General features: G+C 49.3%; 1 protein-coding gene across 2 annotated transcripts in view; it reads left to right on the top strand.

Moving 5' to 3' along the window:
• The first annotated feature begins 1471 nt into the window (after positions 1-1471).
• Positions 1472-21589, top strand: part of PUSL1 (pseudouridine synthase like 1) — a 68500-nt gene continuing 48382 nt past the window's right edge. For both annotated transcript variants that reach the window (XM_083513279.1, XM_083513278.1), the window contains exons 1-3: positions 1472-1796; positions 3632-3689; positions 19503-19690. In XM_083513279.1, coding sequence (XP_083369405.1) covers positions 1738-1796; positions 3632-3689; positions 19503-19690 — 305 coding nt within the window. In that variant the 5' untranslated portion in view covers positions 1472-1737. The remainder of the gene's footprint in view (positions 1797-3631; positions 3690-19502; positions 19691-21589) is intronic.

Raw genomic sequence — 21589 nt, forward strand, 5'->3', positions numbered from 1 at the left:
TGCCCTGTTCCTCAACCGCTGCAAATCGAATTCAGCCATTCTTGTTTCTTAGATTTCAGTGTGGCTTCCACACATGCTGAAATCTCAAAGCGACTTACAGTGGTACCTCGGGTTAAGTACTTAATTCGTTCTGGAGGTCCGTTCTTAACCTGAAACTGTTCTTAACCTGAAGCACCACTTTAGCTAATGGGGCCTCCTGCTGCCGCCACGCTGCCAGAGCACGATTTCTGTTCTCATCCTGAAGCAACGTTCTTAACCCGAGGTACTATTTCTGGGTTAGCGGAGTCCATAACCTGAAGCGTATGTAATCTGAAGCGTATGTAACCCGTGGTACCACTGTACAAGAATGCAGGTGGAGGGCTTGAACCCACAGGTGGGCGACAGTGCCTATATTACACGAAGAAGACTGTATATGGCCTGCAAGTTTCAGCCCAGCAGGAGCTGGCAGCAAATTATTTGTAGATAGTCTGCCCTTCTCTATTCCCCTGTCCCAATTAATCACTGTCTCCCAAGCCACCCCTGTGACATCACCTTAGGTACCAGATTTGGACCCTGAAATCTCTGAGTCTGGGGTTCTCCTGTTTTGGGGATGTCCATGGATGATGGCTGATGCGGCACAACATCTGAGGACCCAAGGCTGGGAAAGACTGCTCTAGACATATGACAATTCAAAAGAGGAAGCAACCTCTGTACATGAGCAGGGGCAATCCGCCCTTGGTCCCTTAAAATGTGGGGAAGGTACCGTATTCTGCATACACTCAGAGGTCTTGAATCCAAGATGCCTTAACTTTTGAGTTGTACCACCTTACGCTGATGAGAGATCCCGTCAAGTCTGCTCTCAGGTGTTTTGGGCTTGGGAGAGATCAATGCAATGAAGTCAATTGCAAAAAAAAAAAAAAAGAAAATCGAAGGGGGAAAGTCTGTTTTTTGAAGGAAGTCTTTAAGCCTTAAAAAGGGGTTGGTGGGTTGGAAGCAACGCTGCATTTAAACAGCACACACACATTCACCATATTTCTCGACAATAATAATACATTATTTTTAATCACAAAGGAGATTGGACGTTTTTGTTCACAGATGGGAATTTCCCTCCTATCCCTAAAGAGAATCACCGCGGAATCTCGGCTCCTCCTACCCAGCTGGCGGTGTGTCCATTTGTGGCCGAAAAAATCGCAATCAAGCCGAGACACGGATAGCTCTAGGCCCTCGTGAAAGCGCCCTATCTCTTCAATGGCACCAATTTGAGCTGCCTAAGAAGCTGCCTGCGGAGTGGGGCTATTCAAGCCCTCTCTCAAACGGGGAAGAAGTTTTGTTTCTCCCCCAAAGGCGGAGAGAAAAAAATAATATCGCAAAATAAGAAACACTTTGGGACTCTAATAAAAAAAAATCTCTCACTATAATTAGTTTAAGAAAAGGCAATTGGGAAGACACTCCAAGATGGGGCTTTTGTTACCAGGCACCTAAACTTTCAAACGCAGGTGAAAGCCATGCTGCATCAGGCAGGACGCTGCTGAGACCGGTCGGAGGTGCCAGTTTATCCCCTTAATTAGCATTTTTAAAAGCGGGGGGCAATAGGTGTTTTGTTTGTTTTTTTAAATATTGCAACAAGAGCTTTCCACTTCCAGACTCAGGCAGCTGTGAAATTTGCCAGCAGTTGTTAATAATGGCAATGTTAATTGTTCAGATCATCATATTCATGATTCATAGCTGAAATTTCACGGCGGCTTTTGAAAAACCAACATGGTTTCCCCAAAAACTCGGTATCTACTGTTCTTTCAATACCTTGGGACCAAGTATTGGTGAGTACGGTATGTTTAGAAGCATTCTCAAATGCTCCCTGCGTGAAACTCGGGAGAGCCGCTGCCAGTCAGTGCAGACAATACTGAGCTAGATGGACCAAGTGGCTTGGTATGGCATACAGAAACTTTCTGTGCTCCTGTTACAGGAAGGTCTGTCGCTCAGTGGTAAAACTTCTGGTTTGCACACAGAATGGCCCAGATTCAGTTCCCCAGCATCTGCAGGTAGGACTGGAAAAGGCTCCAAGTCTGAGGAGATTTCTCCTCAGCCTCCAAGCCTGGAGATTTGCTGCTGGTCAGTGTAGACAACAGTGCTAAAAATTAGTCAAGCAGCAGGTGTGTTTTGCTACTAGTGCGGGTCCAGTTGTGACCACGTGGAGATCTCTGGATGCCAGGTGGCGACTGGTTACATACGCTTCAGGTTACAGACTCCGCTTCTGAAACTTTAATAAATATTTTATATATATAAAAAAGGTTGCAGACTCCGCTAACCCAGAAATAGTGCTTCAGGTTAAGAACTTTGCTTCAGGATGAGAACAGAAATTGTGCTCTGGCGGTGCGCCGGCAGCAGGAGGCCCCATTAGCTAAAGTGGTGCTTCAGGTTAAGTACGGACCTCCGGAACGAATTAAGTACTTAACCTGAGGTACCACTGTATATGGTTCAACCCCTCCTCTGTTAATCCTTACAACGACCCTGTGAGGGAGGTTAAGAGGCTATGGCTGCCCAAGGTCGCCCAGTGAGCTTCATGACAGAGTGGTCTCAGACTTTCTGCTAATCCAGCCCAGTACCTGGTGCACCCCACCGTTAACTGTCTAAGCGGATGAGAATTTATACAGGGCTACACAGCATATTTTAGGTGACATATTACCTATTTTAGGTACCTCATATTACCTAGTTCTCTTTGGTGCGTTTGTGACGGGAGAATGGAACAGAAGTTGATCAAGGCTGTGTCCACACCATATGTTTAAAGCACATAGCGCCCACCCCCCCAAGGAATCCTGGAGTTAAAATTCCCAGAACCCTTAACAAACTATAGTTCCCAGGATTCTTTGGGGGAAGTCTTGCTTTTTAAATGCAAGGTGCATATGCAGCCCAAGTTTCTTTGGGAATGGGGGATCTTTCGCATGAGGCTGGTAAAACCATTGTTCCTACGTTGGGATCCACGCCGACAGCTGAGATTTTCCGTTGCTACCTTTCAGTTAGATGACACATTAGGTAAGACAATGGGAAATTGGTAGCGGGGAAGAGGGAGAGTGAAGAGAAGAGGAATAATGAGAATTAAGATTGCAAATGACATCTGTTGCTAATGTACTGATAGCTCTTGCTTTTGCACCTGCTGCTAAAATATTTTCCTTCGTCTTTAACCTTGTTAGGTTCTTTTGTTATTAATAGGGCAATTATTTCACTCAACATGCGGGTTCCTTGTGCAAGTTCTTTTTCTTTTTTAAAAGGGGATTATTATTATTATTATTATTATTATTATTATTATTTGCTCTCCAGATTGGCTGTGGGAACACATTTCTGTGCCTTGATTTGGCATAGTGGCAAAGAGATTGAATCAGGAAGGGTGACAGAGAAATTCTCAAGGGCCAGTGAACCTTTGGCCCTCCAGATGTTGCTGAACAGCAACTCCCATTGATCCCAGAAAGCATGGCTGATGACTGGGGATGATGGGAATTGTAGTTTAGTACATCTACTGGGATAAAGCTTTCCCTTAGCTGCCCTACTCGATTTGATTCAGCACAATAAAAGTTAGGGCGATGGTCAATGCCTGTGAACCACAGTCACCTTCCACTTTCTTCTGCTTGAGGTAATTATGTTTTTTCCTTTGCTGCAGTGGCGTGAAGGAGGTTCGCCCTGACCAGGCGGTGCTTGGAGTACAGAATCACTTGGAGGTACGTACCACAGCTAAGGTTTTCAAATTGGGTTGGGATGGGCTATAGGCAGAGGCGTGACATTTTTGCTCTCCTGGTTGGGGGGCTTCCAGGAGCCAAAGGGCTGGAAGAGATGCCTGGATTTTTATGGAAATCCTAAGACCAATGAAAGCTATTCTCTGAAGGGCAGTGGGTTGTTCAGTGGACCAGTGACAAGAGGTGCTTCGACCCGGATGTAAGTGTTCTAGGCAGCCAATCGGAATCTTTTCAGATGCCTCTTCCACCTCCTATGTGATGTTGAACTGGGATTGCACAAGAGCAAGCCAGGTCTGACCAGTTAAGTTACTGCAAAAGAAGAAGGGATTGAACTGAAGACAATCTGTGTTTGGAAATTATATTTGCCTATTTAAGATTTCCCGTAAGGCTGCCAAATTGCAGACACTGTAGGTGTCTGTGTAGATCGATATCTGAATATAGGGATTTGTCATAATCATGAGCTCTCTCTCTCTGAGCAAGTTTTTTTATTGAGGTGGTTAGCCTGTGTCTGTCTCGGCTGTCTTAGAATGGAGCTGACAGTACAACAGTTTGCTGCATGTAGAAAGCACAAATATTGGGGTGAAGGCTAGACTGGGACCCCTTCTGCCAACACCCAGTTTTTGTAGGCGCAGACAATTTTTTGTTGCACTCGTGAACAATCCTCCATGCAACACAGCAAAAATTCCCTTCACTTACAAAACCAGTGTCAGGATTCCCGTCTGGCCTTCCTCCTGATAGGCCGCCTTTCTATGGGTGGGGGAGTTTGTCAGCTACCTTAGTAGATTTGGACTTTTGAGTGAGTACCATTAACTGTCTCTCTCCATCTTGGAACAGGAGAGCGTGTGTTTGTGCGCATACAAAATTCACTTTTCCAAGGGATCTGGGTAAAAGTCGCATCCGGTAGAAGCAGGCTGAGCCTTGACAGAACCCATAGAGCTGGAGGAGGAAGTGGGAAAGAGCGCCATTCTTCCAACTTCCTCCTTCAACTCTAGGCACTTTTCAAGGGAGAAAAAGGAAACTACCCTCAGCACCTTGTGACCAAGGGTGGGTGGGGTTGCTCAGAAGCTTTGTGGGCACCAGGGAAAGACCACATGGGCACCATTGCACCCGCAAGCACCACATTGGCGACCCCTGCTACCAAAGCCTCTGGGATAAGTCTTCATTGTGGTCCACAGCATCAGGGGCGAGGACAGTTCAAACACAGGGTTTTGTTAAGTGTCGAATCGGGCCAGCAGGTTGAAGCCATCCTATGGAAAGGGCAAGTTGGATTTTCTGGGGAGTTGAGTACCCCTGGAGATTTCGGTTTGAACTTGGTCTTCAGTTGACTTGCTTTCGAGCCCATCTGTGGCAGGTCTCCCAAATGGAACATGCTGGGAATCTGCATGCCTGTTGGAATGCTGGATCATTCTTTTTCCAAGCGGGGTTGACTCACTCCCGCTGTAGTCACCCACCCTTCTGGAGCCAGACGTTGGGGACGTAAGGGAGAAGGCGGGCGGTGCACAGCTCAGAGGTGCACAGCTCCCTCCATCTGTTTCAGCTTCAGTTTTGGCCCGAGCTGCTGCAGGGCGTTTTCACGTGAGAGGCAAGAGAGTCCCCTGCCAAAGCACCTGAAAATGTGCTCAGATTCAACTCTGTATCAAGGCAAATTAGTGGATTTCTCATAAATAAAGGTTTTCATTAATTACAACACCAAAACTGCAAGCAGACAGGAAATGGCGTAATCAAAGTTCCAAAGCAGTACAGAGGTTGCATTTTCCAGAACAAATAACATGGAAAAATAAAAAGAAGCAAAACAGATAAAAGCCAAGTCTTGCATCAAGACAAATTAGTGTGTGTGTGTGTGTCTTTTTCTCTCTCTCTTTCTCTGTGTACATATTTGGCCACACTGAGAAGAGGATGCTGGACTAGACACTAGGTCTCTTCTGATGTTCTTACTGTACAAAGTCTAGGTGCCATCCCACCCATGAAATTATTATTATTATTATTACTTTTATTTCTATACTGTTTTATATTTTAAAGAGAAAATCTGAAACACATTAAAACAATCCAGAACAGAATGAATTCCAGCTTCAATTAACATATTTCAGATCGTTTTCGAAGTGACATTTCCCTTTTCTGATATTTATTTACCTACTTAATTTATATAGCTGCCCCATAGCAGAAGCACTGTAGCAAGCCAGTGTGGTGTGGAAAAGGACCTGGGAGACCAGGATTCAAATCCCTCCCTACTCAGTCATGAAGCTCACTGGGCGACCTTGGGCCAGTCACAGCCTCTTAACCTATCTCATAGGGTTGTTGTAGTCGGGATTTACTGAGGAGGCGAGTGAACCATGTCCTCCTTGGAGAAAAAGGTGGGATATAAATGCAGTACATAAGCTGTTCTGCTTTCCAGCTTAAGAAAGCTGGAGGGGCTAGCCAGATGGAGATGTTAGTTGCAATTGGACCCGCCTCAGTAGCAAAACACGCCTGGCTAATTTCTAATAGTGTTTCCAGCATCTCCATGCCCATTGGGACTGGTAGGGCAGAAGGCAGGGAGCCGAACAGTAGGTGGCGCCAGAGCCAATGACAGGCAGAGCCAACTTCTTCTAGGTTTGTCCCCATCCAGCTCCTCACTACCGAGTTCTCCTAGGGCAAAAGCTGAGACAGAGGAGGAAGCCAACAGGAACCGTTGTGAGTAAGAAGGCAGGCAGACAGGGGCTGGCTGAGGTTGGTGGGGCAGTGCCCCACCTGTCTCAGCAGACCAGCCTCCCCTCATGGTATGTCATCATAGGAAAGGATGACTGTTGGTGGTTTTTTGAGGGGAGGAATGTGCATTCCCAGCTTGCTACTGGAGATGTGAAGTTTCGAGGCTACTCCAGAGGCAAAATTCTCTCTGTGTGTGTGACTTCACCCAGGGAAGGGAAACAGTGTGTCTGTCCTGGGGAAATATGATTTGTTTCCATCCCTCTGTTTTGCATGTTCTGCGATATCAGGACCTTCTCCCTCCCTCTCCCAAACCAGCCCTTCTGCGTTTTCTCTCTGCTTCTCCTCCTTTGCAACGAAGGCTGCCCAGGGCGAAATCTTTTTCTATGCAAATTGTCTTTTTCTTGGCCCTCAAACGTGCGCTCCGGGTCCAAGAATTTCTTCCCATGCATGAGGAAACAGCAAAGGGAGTGTTACGGGACAGGCGCCCGGGACAGCTTGAGTCTTTGTTTCTCCAAAGGGAGAGAGGGAGGGAACGAGGGGGGGGAGAGAACAAACCACGAGAGGTGGACGCGAGAGGGAAGCATCTGGAAATCCTACATGACTTGGAAAGGGTTCTTGGCGACTCGTAAGAGATATATAATTCCTCTCTTTCCCGAATCGCTCCCCCTGCATGGCTGATCTAGACAGTGGTATTCTCTTTTGGGCCTCTGCCAGCAGCTGACTCAAAAGGGTGGGATGGAGGACTTTGTGATAAACATTTGCAGATCACCGTTCGCCCCCTGATCGCCTAGGACAAGTAAGACCCCAATGAAGCGAAGGGGCCTACGTTAGTTGTGTCTGTTAACTTCAGTGGGTTGACTCTGAGTAGGGCTAACATTGGATGCAGCACTGTTATTATGTAGTAATGCTTATTTGTTACGCCCCATCTTTCCTCCGGTGAGCTGTCAGTGGCAAACCTGGCTCTCGTGCCTCTGCTGTGGTCTAGTGGTTAAGAGCAATAGACTCGTAATCTGGGGAGCCGGGTTCGATTCCCCGCTCCTCCACATGCAGCTGCTGGGTGACCTTGGGCCAGTCACACTTCTTTGAAGTCTCTCAGCCCCACTCACCTCACAGAGTGTTTGTTGGGGGGGAGGAAGGGAAAGGAGAATGTTAGCTGCTTTGAGACTCCTTCAGGTAGTGATAAAGCAGGATATCAAATCCAAACTCCTCTTCTTCTTCAACCCTGTGAGGCAGGTTAGAAATACTTTTACTGGTGCCCCTAAGGCCACTCAGTGAACTTTATGGCTGAGTGGGGATTTGAACCCTGGTCTCCTAGGTTCTCATCCACCATTCCAGCTCAGCTGTGGGGAAACTTTAACCCCCCAGATGCTGCTGAACTGCAGCCCCAATCAGCCCCAATGAGTATGGCCCAATGGCCCGGGATGATGATGATGATGACGATGATGATGATGATGATGATGATATTTTATTTATATCCCGCCCTCCCCAGCCAAAACTGGGCTCAGAGCGGCTAACAGCAATCAAAGTAACACAGCATTCTAAAATTGATATTCTAAAATCAATTCAAAATCAATTGGCAACCACTGGGCCAGAGTTCTACGAGGATCACCAAAGGAGGGGGTCAGACTGTGCCTTGGCCAAACAGCTCTGTCTTGCAGGCCCTGCGGAAAGATGTCAAGTCCCGCAGGGCCCTAGTCTCTTGTGACAGAGTGTTCCACCAGATCGGGGCCACAGCCGAAAAAGCCCTGGCTCTGGTTGATGGAATGATGGGTGATGGGAGTTGTAGTTCAGCAACATCCGGAGGAACAAAGGGTCCCCAAATCATAATCATCATTATCATATTTTTTTGTTTATACCCGACCCTTCTGTCTGGGTTGCCCCAGCTACTCTTCCAACACATATATATATATAAACATATAACAACAGAAATTAACAGTAACTATCTGATCCAATATAAAAAGTAATAATAACTTTAAAAGAAACAACCTATGTCAAATAAAGCAATATTCAATCATCCATTAGAATCTAATAGTGAATGCACCACATCTGGCTGTTTCAGATAGCCTAGTTAACAGCCTTTGCTAGAATGACTTCAGAGTGATGGAAATATCTCTAGGAGGGGTTACAGAACAGCCCCTTCCCTCCGGCCACATTTACACCATACATTTAAAGCACTCTGGTATCACTTCAAAGATTTATGGCTTCCCCCGGAGAATTCTGGGAGCTGCAGTCTGTTAAGGATGCTGAGTGGTGTGGAGAGAACCTTCCCCCCCCCCCATCCTGGCCCACTCCAAGAGCTACAGTTCCCAGATGGCTTAACGGTCAATCCCTCTTTCCAGGGAGTTCTGGGAATTGTTGCTCTGCAAGGGGAATAGGGGCCTCCTCATGACTCTCAAGGGACACGGGTGGCGCTGTGGGTTAAACCACAGAGCCTAGGACTTGCCGATCAGAAGGTCAGCGGTTCGAATCCCCATGACAGGGTGAGCTCCTGTTGCTCGGTCCCTGCTCCTGCCAACCTAGCAGTTCGAAAGCACGTCAAAGTGCAAGTAGATAAATAGGTACTGCTCTGGCGGGAAGGTAAACGGCGTTTCCGTGCGCTTCTCTGGTTCGCCATGACCTGTACGCCGGCTCCCTCATCCAATAAAGAGAGATGAGTGCCGCAACCCCAGAGTCGGTCATGACTAGACCTAATGGTCAGGGGTCCCTTTACATGACTCTCAGCACCCTTAACAGACTACAGTTCCCAGGATGCTTTGGGGGAAACCATGACTGTTTAAAGTGGTAGCATAGTGCTTTAAGTTACTGGTGTGAATGTGGACTAAGCTCACAATCTTCAAGCAGCAATTTACATGTCACATGGGGGGGGGAGGAATGGGCTCTGGTGCTCAGCACATCACCGCCAACAGTCAGGGGTGATGGGAGCTAGAGAACACCAACATCTGGGTGGGCCACAGTTTCCCCATTCATGGACCAAAGGTTCTTGGCAGCAGCAGCCAGAAAAGGAGGTTCCCTGCTGTGTCTCTGCACGAGTAGCCACTATGGCTTTTCTTAAGCTGCACCAAGGATTCCCTGCCCGAGCTGCTTCAGGTCGTGGCGGATATGCTCCTGGAGACACCTAGCTGGGTTGTCCTGGGGGATTTTAACAGCCATGCCGACACAACCTTACAAGGGGCCGCCCGGGACTTCGTGGAAAGCATGGCCTCCATGGGGCTGTCCCTGAATACGTTTGGCCCAACTCATAGCCGCGGACATGTCTTAGACTTGGTGTTTACCTCTACGGATGTTGGTGATCTGACATTAACTAAAAGCGAAACAAAAGAAGTGCCATGGTCAGATCACTTCCCGGTGCAACTGGACTTCTCCGCGACCCTTCCCCTCTGCAGGGAGGTGGGACCGATTCGGATGGTCCGCCCCCGCCACTTAATGGATCCAATTGGCTTCCAGAGAGTGGTAGGGGATGTTTTATCCCAAGTTGATGGCCTTTCAGCTGATTCCCAGGTGGCCCGCTGGAATGCGGAGTTAACCAGGGCTATTGACTGTCTGGCTCCGAAGCGCCCTCTCCCATTGCATGGAGCACGGACAGCCCCGTGGTTTTCCCCAGAGCTGAGGGTGATGAAACAATCGTTGAGACGGCTAGAGCGCCGGTGGTGGAAAATTCATTCTGAATCAGACCGGACACGGGCTAGAGCTCAACGTCGAGCCTACCAAGTGGCAATGGCGACAGCGAAGAGGGCCTTCTTCGCCGCCTCCATTGCATCTGCAGAAAACAGCAGCAGGAGACTTTTTCAGGTGGTTCGCAATCTATTCTATCGGAACCACCTGCACCACCGGGGCCTGGTAGGGATCCCAAGATCTCCTGCAATGCTTTTGCAAAGTTTTTTGCAGATAAAGTCGCTCAGATTCAGAAGGAGGTAGACTCCACCGTGGGAGCAGGGCCAGGGTGGGAGAGTGCTAGAGTTCTGTCTAGTCCTGTTACATGGGATCAATTCCAATCTGTTACCTCCGAGGATGTGGACAGGCTGCTTGGACAAGTGAAACCGACCACCTGTCTCCTTGATCCTTGCCCATCCTGGCTGATAAAAGCGAGCCGGGAAGGGCTGGGCGATTGGCTCTGCGGGGTGGTGAATGCTTCCCTCTGTGAGGGAGCCTTCCCAGACCCGCAGAAAGAGGAGGTCATTAAACCGCTTCTTAAAAAAAATCTTTAGACCCTGCCAATTTGGTCAACTATCGCCCAGTCTCAAATTTACCATTCTTGGGCAAGGTGATTGAGCGGGTGGTTGCCAAACAACTCCAAGCACGCCTGGAGGATGCGGACCATTTGGATCCCTTCCAATCGGGATTCAGGCCTCACCATGGGACTGAAACTGCCTTGGTCACGCTGGTTGATGATCTCCGGCGGGCTAGGGACAAAGGTGAGAGCTGTTTCCCAGTTCTGCTGGATCTCTCAGCGGCCTTTGACACCATCAACCATAACATCCTTCTGGACCATCTAGAGGGGCTGGGAGCTGGGGGCACTGTTATACGGTGGTTCTGCTCCTTTCTCCTGGGCCATGTCCAGAGAGTAGTGGTGGGGGATGAGTGTTCAGACCCCTGGGCTCTCACTTGTGGGATGCCTCAGGGTTCCGTCCTTTCCCCCATGCTTTTTAATATCTATATGAAGCTGCTGGGAGAGATCATCAGGGGGTTTGGGCTGGGTGTTCATCAGTATGCAGATGACACCCAGCTCTACCTCTCCTTTAAATCAGAACCAGTGAAGGCGGTGAAGGTCCTGCGTGAGTGTCTGGAGGCGGTTGGAGGATGGATGGCAGCTAACAGATTGAGGTTGAATCCTGACAAGACAGAAGTACTGTTTTTGGGGGACAGGGGGTGGGCAGATGTGGGGGATTCCCTGGTCCTGAATGGGGTAACTGTGCCCCTGAAGGACCAGGTGTGCAGCCTGGAAGTCATTTTGGACTCACAGCTGTCCATGGAGGCGCAGGTCAATTCTGTGTCCAGGGCAGCTGTCTACCAGCTCCACCTGGTACGCAGGCTAAGACCCTACCTGCCCGTGGACTGTCTTGCCAGAGTGGTGCATGCTCTAGTTATCTCTCGCTTGGACTACTGCAATGCGGTCTACGTGGGGCTACCTTTGAAGGTGACCCGGAAACTGCAATTAATCCAGAATGCGGCAGCTAGACTGGTGACTGGGAGTGGCCGCCGGGACCACATAACACCGGTTTTGAGAGATCTGCATTGGCTCCCAGTACGTTTCCGAGCACAATTCAAAGTGTTGGTGCTGACCTTTAAAGCCCTAAACGGCCTCGGTCCTGTATACCTGAAGGAGCGTCTCCACCCACATCGTTCACCCCGGACACTGAGCTCCAGTGCTGAGGGCCTTCTGGCGGTTCCCTCATTGCGAGAAGTAAGGTTACAGGGAACCAGGCAGAGGGCCTTCTCGGTAGTGGCGCCTGCCCTGTGGAACGCCCTCCCAGCAGATGTCAAAGCAATAAACAACTATTTTACTTTTAAAAGACAACTGAAGGCAGCCCTCTTTAGGGAAGTTTTTAATGTTTGATACTGTACTGTTTTTAATATTCAGTTGGAAGCCGCCCAGAGTGGCTGGGGAAACCCAGTCAGATGAGTGGGGTACAAATAATATTACTATTATTATTTCAAGTAGCATTTGGCTGGCTGCTTTTGGAAAGAGGTTCCCAGACCAGATGTTCGATGCTGTTCCCCTTTCCGCACAGATGTTCTTTCGAGGTGCACCAAAGTTCCCATCCCACCACCTGCCCTCCTTGTTGGCATGGCACACCATTAATTGGGATTATTGGGCGCCGTTTCCCCAGCAACCGGCACGCAAGCAAATTACAGCTATTCAAATGATGGGTCTCTTCTCAATCTGGCATGAGTGATGCTAGCGGATTATCGTTGCGGTGGATGATAAATAAAAGTGGCAGATGTGCAGGGCAGCTCAGAGGGCGCCAGGAGAGGACACAGAGAGGTCATTTGTGAACAGGGTCAGGAGTTCGGCAGGTTGCGCCCGCCAGCATGTGTTGCGCGGTGCTTTTCGGCCAAACTGCTGATGGGAAGGATTCCGCTGGTTGGCTGAGTTAGGGTGGAGCCCTGCTTTTGCCTCTGATTCTGTGTTAAAAATTGCAGAATTAAGCATCCTAAAACCCAGGTCTTCATCCTAATGGGGAACCTCAGGACTGGGGGCTGAGTGTGGCCCTCCAGGCTTCTCCAGGCCACACCCGTTCCCAAGCCACATACCTTGCCAGCTCTGCTTGTCAGTCTCCTTGAGTGTTTGTGCCTAGCTGGAAACACTGATCCTGCCTCTTGCTTGCCTGGGTGGAAGATGGAGAGGGGTGAGCTTATGCGTAGAATCTAACCTAGAGTAAAAAGGTAAAGGTACCCCTGACCATTAGGTCCAGTCGTGACCGACTCTGGGGTTGCGGCGCTCATCTCTCTTTATTGGCCGAGGGAGCTGGCGTACAGCTTCCGGGTCATGTGGCCAGCATGACTAAGCCGCTTCTGGCGAACCAGAGCAGTGCACGGAAATGCCATTTACCTTCCCGCTGGAGCAGTACCTATTTATCTACTTGCACTTTGACATGCTTTTGAACTGCTAGGTTGGCAGGAGCGGGGATCGAGCAACGGGAGCTCACCCCGTTGTGGGGATTTGAACTGCCGACATTCTGATCGGCAAGTCCTAGGCTCTGGTTTAACCCACAGCGCCACCTGCATCCCAACCTAGAGTACAAAGGGTAAAATTCACATTCATTGCTCCGCCCACTGTTGCCTCTGGCCCCGCCCATCACTGGAATATGGCCCCCAGAAGGGAATGCAGCCCTCGGGCTGGAACGGGTTTCCCACGCGTGCTTCAGTGTATGGAAATCGGGTCTGGTTTGGAACAAAGCTCAGTCCTCCAGGCTGAAGAGGAGGCGAAATAGTGGGGCAGTGGGAAGTAAGGTTTCGGAAGTGCATTACGGGATGGTTTGGTATCCGTGGATTTATGGCTCTGTCCAGCATGGTGCTTGTTGCCGCCATAGTGTCCATGGTACCCATGAAGGCCTTTCCTGTTCATCCCTTGGGCACGAGGTGGTGTGGTTGCTTACCTTTCACCTCTCTTGAAAAGTACTTAGAGCTGAATTAGGAAGTTAGAAAAATGACTCTCCTTCCCACATCCTCCTTCAGCTCTATCTGCTTTTTGAGACTCAGCATAGTTCTGCCAGATCTGATTTTTACCCAGATCCTTGGAAAGCAAAGTGTGTATACATGCGCTCTCTCTCTCTCTCTTTCTGTGTTTTTTTTTTGGGGGGGGGGAGGTTGCTGATCCAGAATAGGGGGGTGGGAAGAGAAGTGTCCAGAGGGGTGCAGACTCAAAAATCCAGCTCGTTGACAAGTACATAGAGCAGGGTTGCCACAAAAGCTATTGAGCTTTTTTGAGACTTTTAAAAGGAAATTCGCCAAAATCTAAACTTCTGACATGGCTTGCGATTTCCGCCCAGACACTGTTTTCCACTGCCATATTCCGGCTGTGTCCGGGAATTTCCGGATGTACAGCTGCCCTAACCGAGAGCTGAATGAAGAAGTTAATAAAGTGACTGCCCTTCTCACTTCCTCTTGCATCTCTATGTACTGTTTTCACTGAGAGCCAGTGTGGTGTAGTGGTTAAGAGCGGTGGACTCGTAATCTGGTGAACCGGGTTCGAGTCCCCGCTCCTCCACATGCAGCTGCTGGGTGACCTTGGGCCAGTCACACTTCTCTGAAGTCTCTCAGCCCCACTCACCTCACAGAGTGTTTGTTGTGTGAGAGGAAGGGAAAGGAGAATGTTAGCCGCTTTGAGACTCCTTTGGGTAGTGATAAAGCGGGATATCAAATCCAAACTACTTCATGACATGGATCCCTTCTACTGGATTCAACAGTTTGCTTTTCAAAGGGGCAAAGTTTGTATGTGCATGTGCATGGTTTTTTGTGTGTGTGTGTGTGTGTGTGTGTTGTTGTTGTTTTAGGGCTGCCAGATCAGGGGCATCCCAGACCCTGAGATTTCAGGTCCCAAACCCGAGACTTAAGGCCCTATAAATGCGGGAGGCAGTGGAAGACAGGAGTGCCTGGCGTGCTCTGGTCCATGGGGTCACAAAGAGTCAGACACGACTAAGCAACAGCATTAAATGGAGGTTAAAGGGGAGCAGAGGATGGCAGACTCCCCCGCCGCCGTGCTGTCATTTGAAGCCAGCTCCCACCAGGCTGAAGCCTCATGCATAGTCTTAATATATCATTATCATTACCATCCAAGTGTCCCTATTTTCCAGAAACAGTCCCGGATTTGCAGAAGGCATTCCGGTTTCTGATTTGATCCCAGAATGTTCCGCTTTCCCTCAGGACATCCTTATTTTCATTGGAGAAATGTTGGAGGGTATGGAGTTATCCACACACACACCCAAGCCATCTGAAGGGAGCCCTGTACAGGGAAGTGTTTTTTTAATGTTTGATGTTTTAATATATGTTGGAAGCTGCCCAGAGTGCCTGGGGCAACACAGTCAGATGAGTGGGGTATATTGGATAGATGTTGGAAGGTATGCATTATCATTGTCATTAAATACACGCTCAACCCGTGTGTGTGTGTGTGTGTGTGTGTGTGTGTGTGTGTGTGACCTGAAGGAGAGGCATCCACAGCACTCATTTCAAAATCCAGATGAGCCCATGGACCTAAAATGGCCACATATTAGGTGCCCAGTTCCTGGTGCAGAGAAGCTGCTTTAGATAAAGGAGCTAATGTGTTGATGAGGGTTGATGTGCAACTCAAAAGTGTGTGTGTGTGAGAGAGAGAGGGGGGGGCTCTTTGTGCAGGCTGGGCAGAGAATCTAGAGGTAACTCCCCGACCAGCTTCTTGTAAGGACAGTTAATTACCCATTTAGCTGGAAATCTCGTCATCTTTCCCAGCAAGGGATAATTTCCAGAGCCGGAGCATCACCCGTTGGATTTGCTGCTTTCTACCCCCCCCCCACCCCCAGTCTTCTTCTTGTTGCCAATTCTGCACGGATGGTGGAGATTGAGGGCATAAATATAGCATTCCACCCACCCCACCCCAAAAAAGGATTCTTACGTAAGTGACGCCCCCGCAAGCCCTCTTCCCTCGAATATTATTATTTCCGCCTGTTTACCACCCACGCTGGAGTTCTCCAAGTGGCTTGGATTGTGTGCTTTTTTTGTCTTATTTGTTTTGGTTCTCAAGTTTTTATTTTCTGCGTTTGAAAAAAATAAATAAATGTAAGAATTGCTTTGCTGGAAGAAATCAAAGGGCATCAAGGAAATTGCCTTGCACCAAGGCAGACCGTTGTTCTATCATCTATAAGCCTTGGGAACCTTCTGAGTACCACATGCCAGTGGTGGGCGGAGCCAAACATGGGCAGAGCAACAGGTGCCCATTTTACCTGTGTGCAGCAGGCTGCTTTCTACACATGCTCACACATCCTTCTCCACCCTTCATCCTGGCAAGCAAAAGACATAGAAGCATAGCTGCTGGATAGATCAGTCAGTAAATCATTAGCCTTAATTTCAGGGTTGTGAATTCAAGCCCCACGTTGGTCAAAAGATTCTTGCATTGCAGGAATGACCCTCGTGGTCTCTTCCTGTGGGGAGGAGGTGTGGCTTGGGGAGGTTTCTGAGGGCCACATAGTGAGACCTAGAGGGCCTGAGGTTTCCCAGCCCTGTAGAATTATGAGAGAGATTTTAAAAAACCTGTTTTTTTACATCTGTAATGCTGGCAGACCTACCCATCGCTTTATAAACCTCTGTCGTGTCTCACTTCCCCTCCCCCATATCCTTTTTACTTTCTTCCTGAACTGCAAAGCCCCAGGCGTTAGTTTTGCTTCATAGGTAAGGCGCTCCAGCCCTTTGATCATTTTTTAATATATATATTTTTACCCCAAAAAATTGCTATCAAAGCACTTCCATCCTCGGAACTATTTTCCAGCATGCAAAAAAGAACAAACCTGTTTAATTTGCTGATGGGCTCGTCTCGGCTTTATTTACTTCTCCTGTCGGGATTGCCAGCAGATTAAAGGTCTTACTTTAAATGTCGATTAAAGCCAGTTCTCTGCCTGGCTTTTAATCGGTTAACTCTGTTTGATTTACATGTTGCAGAAGCTCTGCAGAAGTCCTTCTCTACCCCACCCACCGCAGGATGCTTCCGGGAAAGGAGAGGATTTTCTGATAATGTGTTTGAAACGCAAAGTGAAAGGAAAACAATATGGTCCTGTCTGATGTTGTTGTCACTTTAAACCGGTGTTAGGGAGCCTCTTTCCCATAGGCCAAATGAAACTCGGTCTGCTCCCCATATTTGACTTGCCAGACGGTTTTGCCCAAGCCATGCCCACCTGCCTTGCACCTGATGTCATACGAGAGGCTGGAATGCCGGACTAGGACCTTGGGAGACCAGGGTTCGAATCCCGACTCGGTCATGAAGCTCACTGGGGGTGTGACCTTGGCGCCGGTCACTGCCTCTCAACCTGATCTACCTCACAGGGTTGTTGTGGGGGTTGAATGAGGGGGTGGGGAGAACCATGGGCACCACCTTGAGCTCTTTGGAGAAAAAAATGGCGGGATACAAATGTGAATACATGGGATTAGGAGTGCATCCTGACCCTGTTCTGGACAAGCTGAAGGTTTTGATAATTGGTGATGGGGGGTGGGGGTGGGGCCTAATGGCATTGGATGACATCACTCCTCTGCGGACCACTTGCCTGGCCTCTCGGCAGCCTCGGCGGCTTTAATAATTGATGGGCACTCTCATTCTCTTTTACAAGACGTTTCCCGTCAGGGATGGCAGAGGCCGTAAACCGTGATGGATGGGTGCATTGTGCTGAACAACAGTAGCCTGCCCTTGCTGGTCCTGGCAGGACGGAATCGACCTGTGACCTTCACATTCTGGATCTGGCCCTTCGCCTTTTCCTTGCAGCATCCTCAAAACGATCAGCTGCTCATACTCTTATTCTGTCGGAGAACAACATTGCAGCCTCCTGTTCTGGGCCTAAGGGCTTGATGTGGGAAGCTCCCCTTTACACCAAGTCAAACCAATGATCCACCCAGCTCAGTGTTGCCTACACTGACTGGCAGCAGCTGTCCAGAGTCTCAGGCAGGAGGCCTTCCTAGCCCTAATTACTTGGAGATACCAGGGATCGAACCTGAGACCTTCTCCATGCAAGGCAGATACCCTGCCACTGAGCTGCGGCCCTCCGCTTAAGGCATAGGAACCTAGGAAGCTATCCTATAGGGAGGCAAACCGTTGGTCCACTTTTTCAGCCGGAGGGCTGCATTCCCTTCTGGGCAAAGAGGCCTACATTGTTTTCCCCCTCCTCCTCCAATCCCCGCAAGAACCCTGTGAGTGTCAGGCACCGTGCAGAGGAGGGCGGCTCCGGGGAGGAATGGTGGGAGCCTCCCCCCTCCCTGCTCCTAATCAGGATCCTGACTCTTCCTAGGAGCAGGAGGACAGTATAGATTTGGAGCAATGGTTTGCAGAAGGACATAGTTCAGAAGGCAGAAGTTGGGAAGAACTGGGGGGTGAACAGTTAGGAGGAGAATAACTGGGAGCGAGAGAGTTAATAGACTCACTGTTGCTGCAAAGTGTCCATCGGATCAGCCCAAGGTCAAGGAGGACAGATAAAGTAACAACACAGGCAGGACAGTGGTTGCGAGGTCAGGTTACAAGACGCGGTAGTGATGTGGGTGATGAGGGAGGAAGTGGGTGGGACCCTTAATTGGGAGCACCTTCATCCCGAGGAACAGGTGCTGTGATCATTAAAATCCCTAACTGGTGAGAGACTCCTTTCACTTTGTTCTGCTTATCTATTGCCGGGGGGGGGGGGAGGAGGGAGGAAGCTGAGGCCCTGAAGCCTGACAGCGAGGTGGGTTCCCCTAAGAGGCAGTGAATGACTCCAGGGTCACACCCAGTGAATTTCTGATAGCTGAATGGGGAAGAGAACCCCAGACAATGAGAAAAGCCTTCTGCATAAGGCCAATGGCCCTAATCCTGTTCTCACAGTGGCCAACCAGCTGCTGCTGGGAAGCCTTCAAGCAGAACACAAGCACCACAGCCCTCTCCCCTCCTGTGGTTTACAGCAACTGATATTCAGAAGCATTGCCACTGATAGCCCTCTCCTCCACAAATTTCTCCCATCCTCTTTTAAAGCCGTCCAAATTGGTGGCCGCCCTGGGGGAGAGACTTCCACAGCCGGCCTATGTGCGGTGTCAAGAAACGCTTTCTTTTGTCTGTCCCGAATCTTCCAGCTTCACTTGGACGTCCACGAGTCCTAGTGTGACAAGGGAGGAAAAACTTCTCTCTGTGCACTTCCTCCAAGCTGGGCATGATTTTACCAACTACTTCTGTGTCACCTCTCACTCACCTTTTCTCTAAACTAAACTAGGGATTCGAACCCTGGCCCCCCAGCTCCTCGTCCCACACTCTAACCACCACACCGGTTGTCATCTCATCCCATAACCAGAAGGCACCATATTGGTCCTGTACTTAGGTGTTCCTATGTTAGAGGCGTCTGTTGAGAAACCTGCACCCAGTTCTCCCACCTGTGTCTGTGAAAATGGCAAAGGGCGTTCCACCTGTTAGAATTTCTGCTCCATGATTGCAGTCATGGGATTTTTGTCTATCACATGATGGTATATGTTTTGACTCCACAGAGTGGGAAGTGACGGAGACAGGATGTTTATGTTACTGTGTTCCGTGAAGTTGTCCTTTGTTCTTTTTTTCTTTGCTGTCTGATGCTAGAGAGAGAGAGAGAGGGAGCCATGTTGCAGTGCTCCGTGTGTGTTTATATGTAAATAAAGTAGATTAGCTAAAATGCTGAGTTGCTGAGGTCTGTTATGCAACTGCGCAAACTCTGCGGATCCCTAAGTGTGCCGGCGTCTGTTGGCATTGGTCGCTGTGACGTTCGGGCTGAAGAAAGCTCTTGAAGCTCCCGAACGAAAGACCAGGAGGGAGAGAACATGCCAGTCGGGTATGTGCCTCTGCCAGGATCCGACTCAAGTGTAGGCTGAGCTCCTGACACTACCTTGGTTAGTACACCCCCTATTTCTGCCACAGCAACCCCACACAGTTAAGTTTCTTCTGTCCCTCAGATGGCAGCAGAGAAGCTCCGGCATTCCACGCCGAGCAAGTTCACTATCTCGAGCCGCACGGACTCTGGGGTGCACGCCCTCTGCAACGCCGCCCACCTCGACATCGAGAGATCAGACGGGAAGCCGCCTTTCGCAGAAAACATCCTCACCCACTCTCTCAACCACCACCTGAAGCCTGAGCCCATCCGGTGAGTTCCCTGCAGTTGCAAAGCACTCACCATGTTGTCACCAGCAAGCAGGGGCAGATGCAGAAATCCTATTTGACTTGGGTTTGTTTGTTTATTATTTTTATCTATTCTATTTATACATCACCTTTCTCAAGGTAGCTTGTCTGGTTCTCCTTCTCCCCATTTCTCCTTCACAACAACCCTGTGAGGTAGGTTAGGCTAAGAGGCAGTGACTGGCTCAAAGTCACTGAGTGAGCGGATTTGAACCCTGCTCTCTCAGGTCCAAGTCCAACACTCTAACCACTGCACCATGCTGGTTTAAAGTCAAGCTTATCTAATTCTCATTTTCTTTCTTTTTTTTTTAAAAAAATGTTTTTATTAAGATTTTTTGGGTTACAAAAGTACATCCGTCATCTCTGCTTTCAGTTTGTGGAATCCTTTCTACAAATCAGTTAGATTCGATGCGAGGCACTACTCTAATTCGCACTTTCTGAAACAGTTTGTAAACGAAACACACCAGTGCTCTAACCACTGAGCTACAGCCTTCCCTTAAGACATCAGAAGCTGCCTTCCAGTGCAGCGCGATGCCGGAAATCATGTCCGCGGTGCTGGAAATCGCTTCTGCGCATGCCCAGACACCGAAAATCATGCCTGCGCGGAAGTGATTTTCGGCATCTGGGATGCGCAGATGCGATTTCCGGAGAAAAAAATGGCGCAGCCTGAATGATATGAATCAGAACCATGCAGCGATTTCTGGACTGGGCCGGATCCCGAACTCATTTGGGCCGGAATTGGCCCGCGGGCCTTAGGTTGCTGACCTGTGGTCTACACAGACTGGCAGCTGCTCTCCAGGATTTTGGACGGGATAATTCCCATTCCTACCTCCTGGGGACACTGGGGACTGAACCTGGGACCTTCTGCATGCAAAGCAGATGCTCTAACCACTCAGCTACAGCCCTTCCCTTTGAAGGCATGCAGGAGCGGCTCTAGTTAAGTCGGCCCCTTTGCCCTCCTGAGGTTGCCAGCTCCCCAGCGCTGGAGATTGTTCAATGATTGCACGGCGTGTTGCCAGGCTCCTGCTGGCCATCTTTGGGACCATTGCGGGGGGGGAGGGGAGGGAGGTCCTTATACACCCAGGGTGGTGTAGTGGTTAAGAGCGGTGGACTCGTAATCTGGTGAACCGGGTTCGATTCCCCGCTCCTCCACATGCAGCTGCTGGGTGACCTTGGGCTAGTCACACTTCTCTGAAGTCTCTCGGCCCCACTCACCTCACAGAGTGTTTGTTGTGGGGGAGGAAGGGAAAGGAGAATGTTAGCCACTGTGAGACTCCTTCGGGTAGTGATAAAGCGGGATGTCAAATCCAAACTCTTCTTCTTATTCTATTCTGACAGCCCTGAGCAAACAGGCATGAGAGGATCTTCTTGACATTTATTTTCTGTTATGCTATTCTAGCGGTTGTCATGGATCCCATGCAACGTGGGCACAATCCCGAGTTTCAGCTCCCCTGCTCCCCAAGGGCTGCGCGTTCCTTGCGGTACGGCTCTTCTCCCTCCTTTGTTGAGATGTTGCATAAGTAGATTCACCACCCCCTTAGACAGAGGCACCGCTAAGTCAGGGAAATGACTCCACTGTTCCAAAGACTTTTGGAGGTGGGGGAGAGGGATCCTTGCCAGGGCTTTGTGTGTATCTGAGCTCCTGCGATGGATGGATGGATGGATGGATGGATGGATGGATGGATGGATGGATTTGAAAGCACACGTCCATAAAAACACAAGACCTTGTGCATCATGCAGAATGACTTTGAAATACAGTGGTACCTCGGGTTACAGACGCTTCAGGTTACATACACTTCAGGTTACAGACTCCGCTAACCCAGAAATAGTACCTCAGGTTAAGAACTTTGCTTCAGGATGAGAACAG

Source organism: Podarcis liolepis (assembly GCF_965112155.1).
Source record: "Podarcis liolepis genome assembly, chromosome: 7".
Lineage (NCBI taxonomy): Eukaryota > Metazoa > Chordata > Lepidosauria > Squamata > Lacertidae > Podarcis > Podarcis liolepis.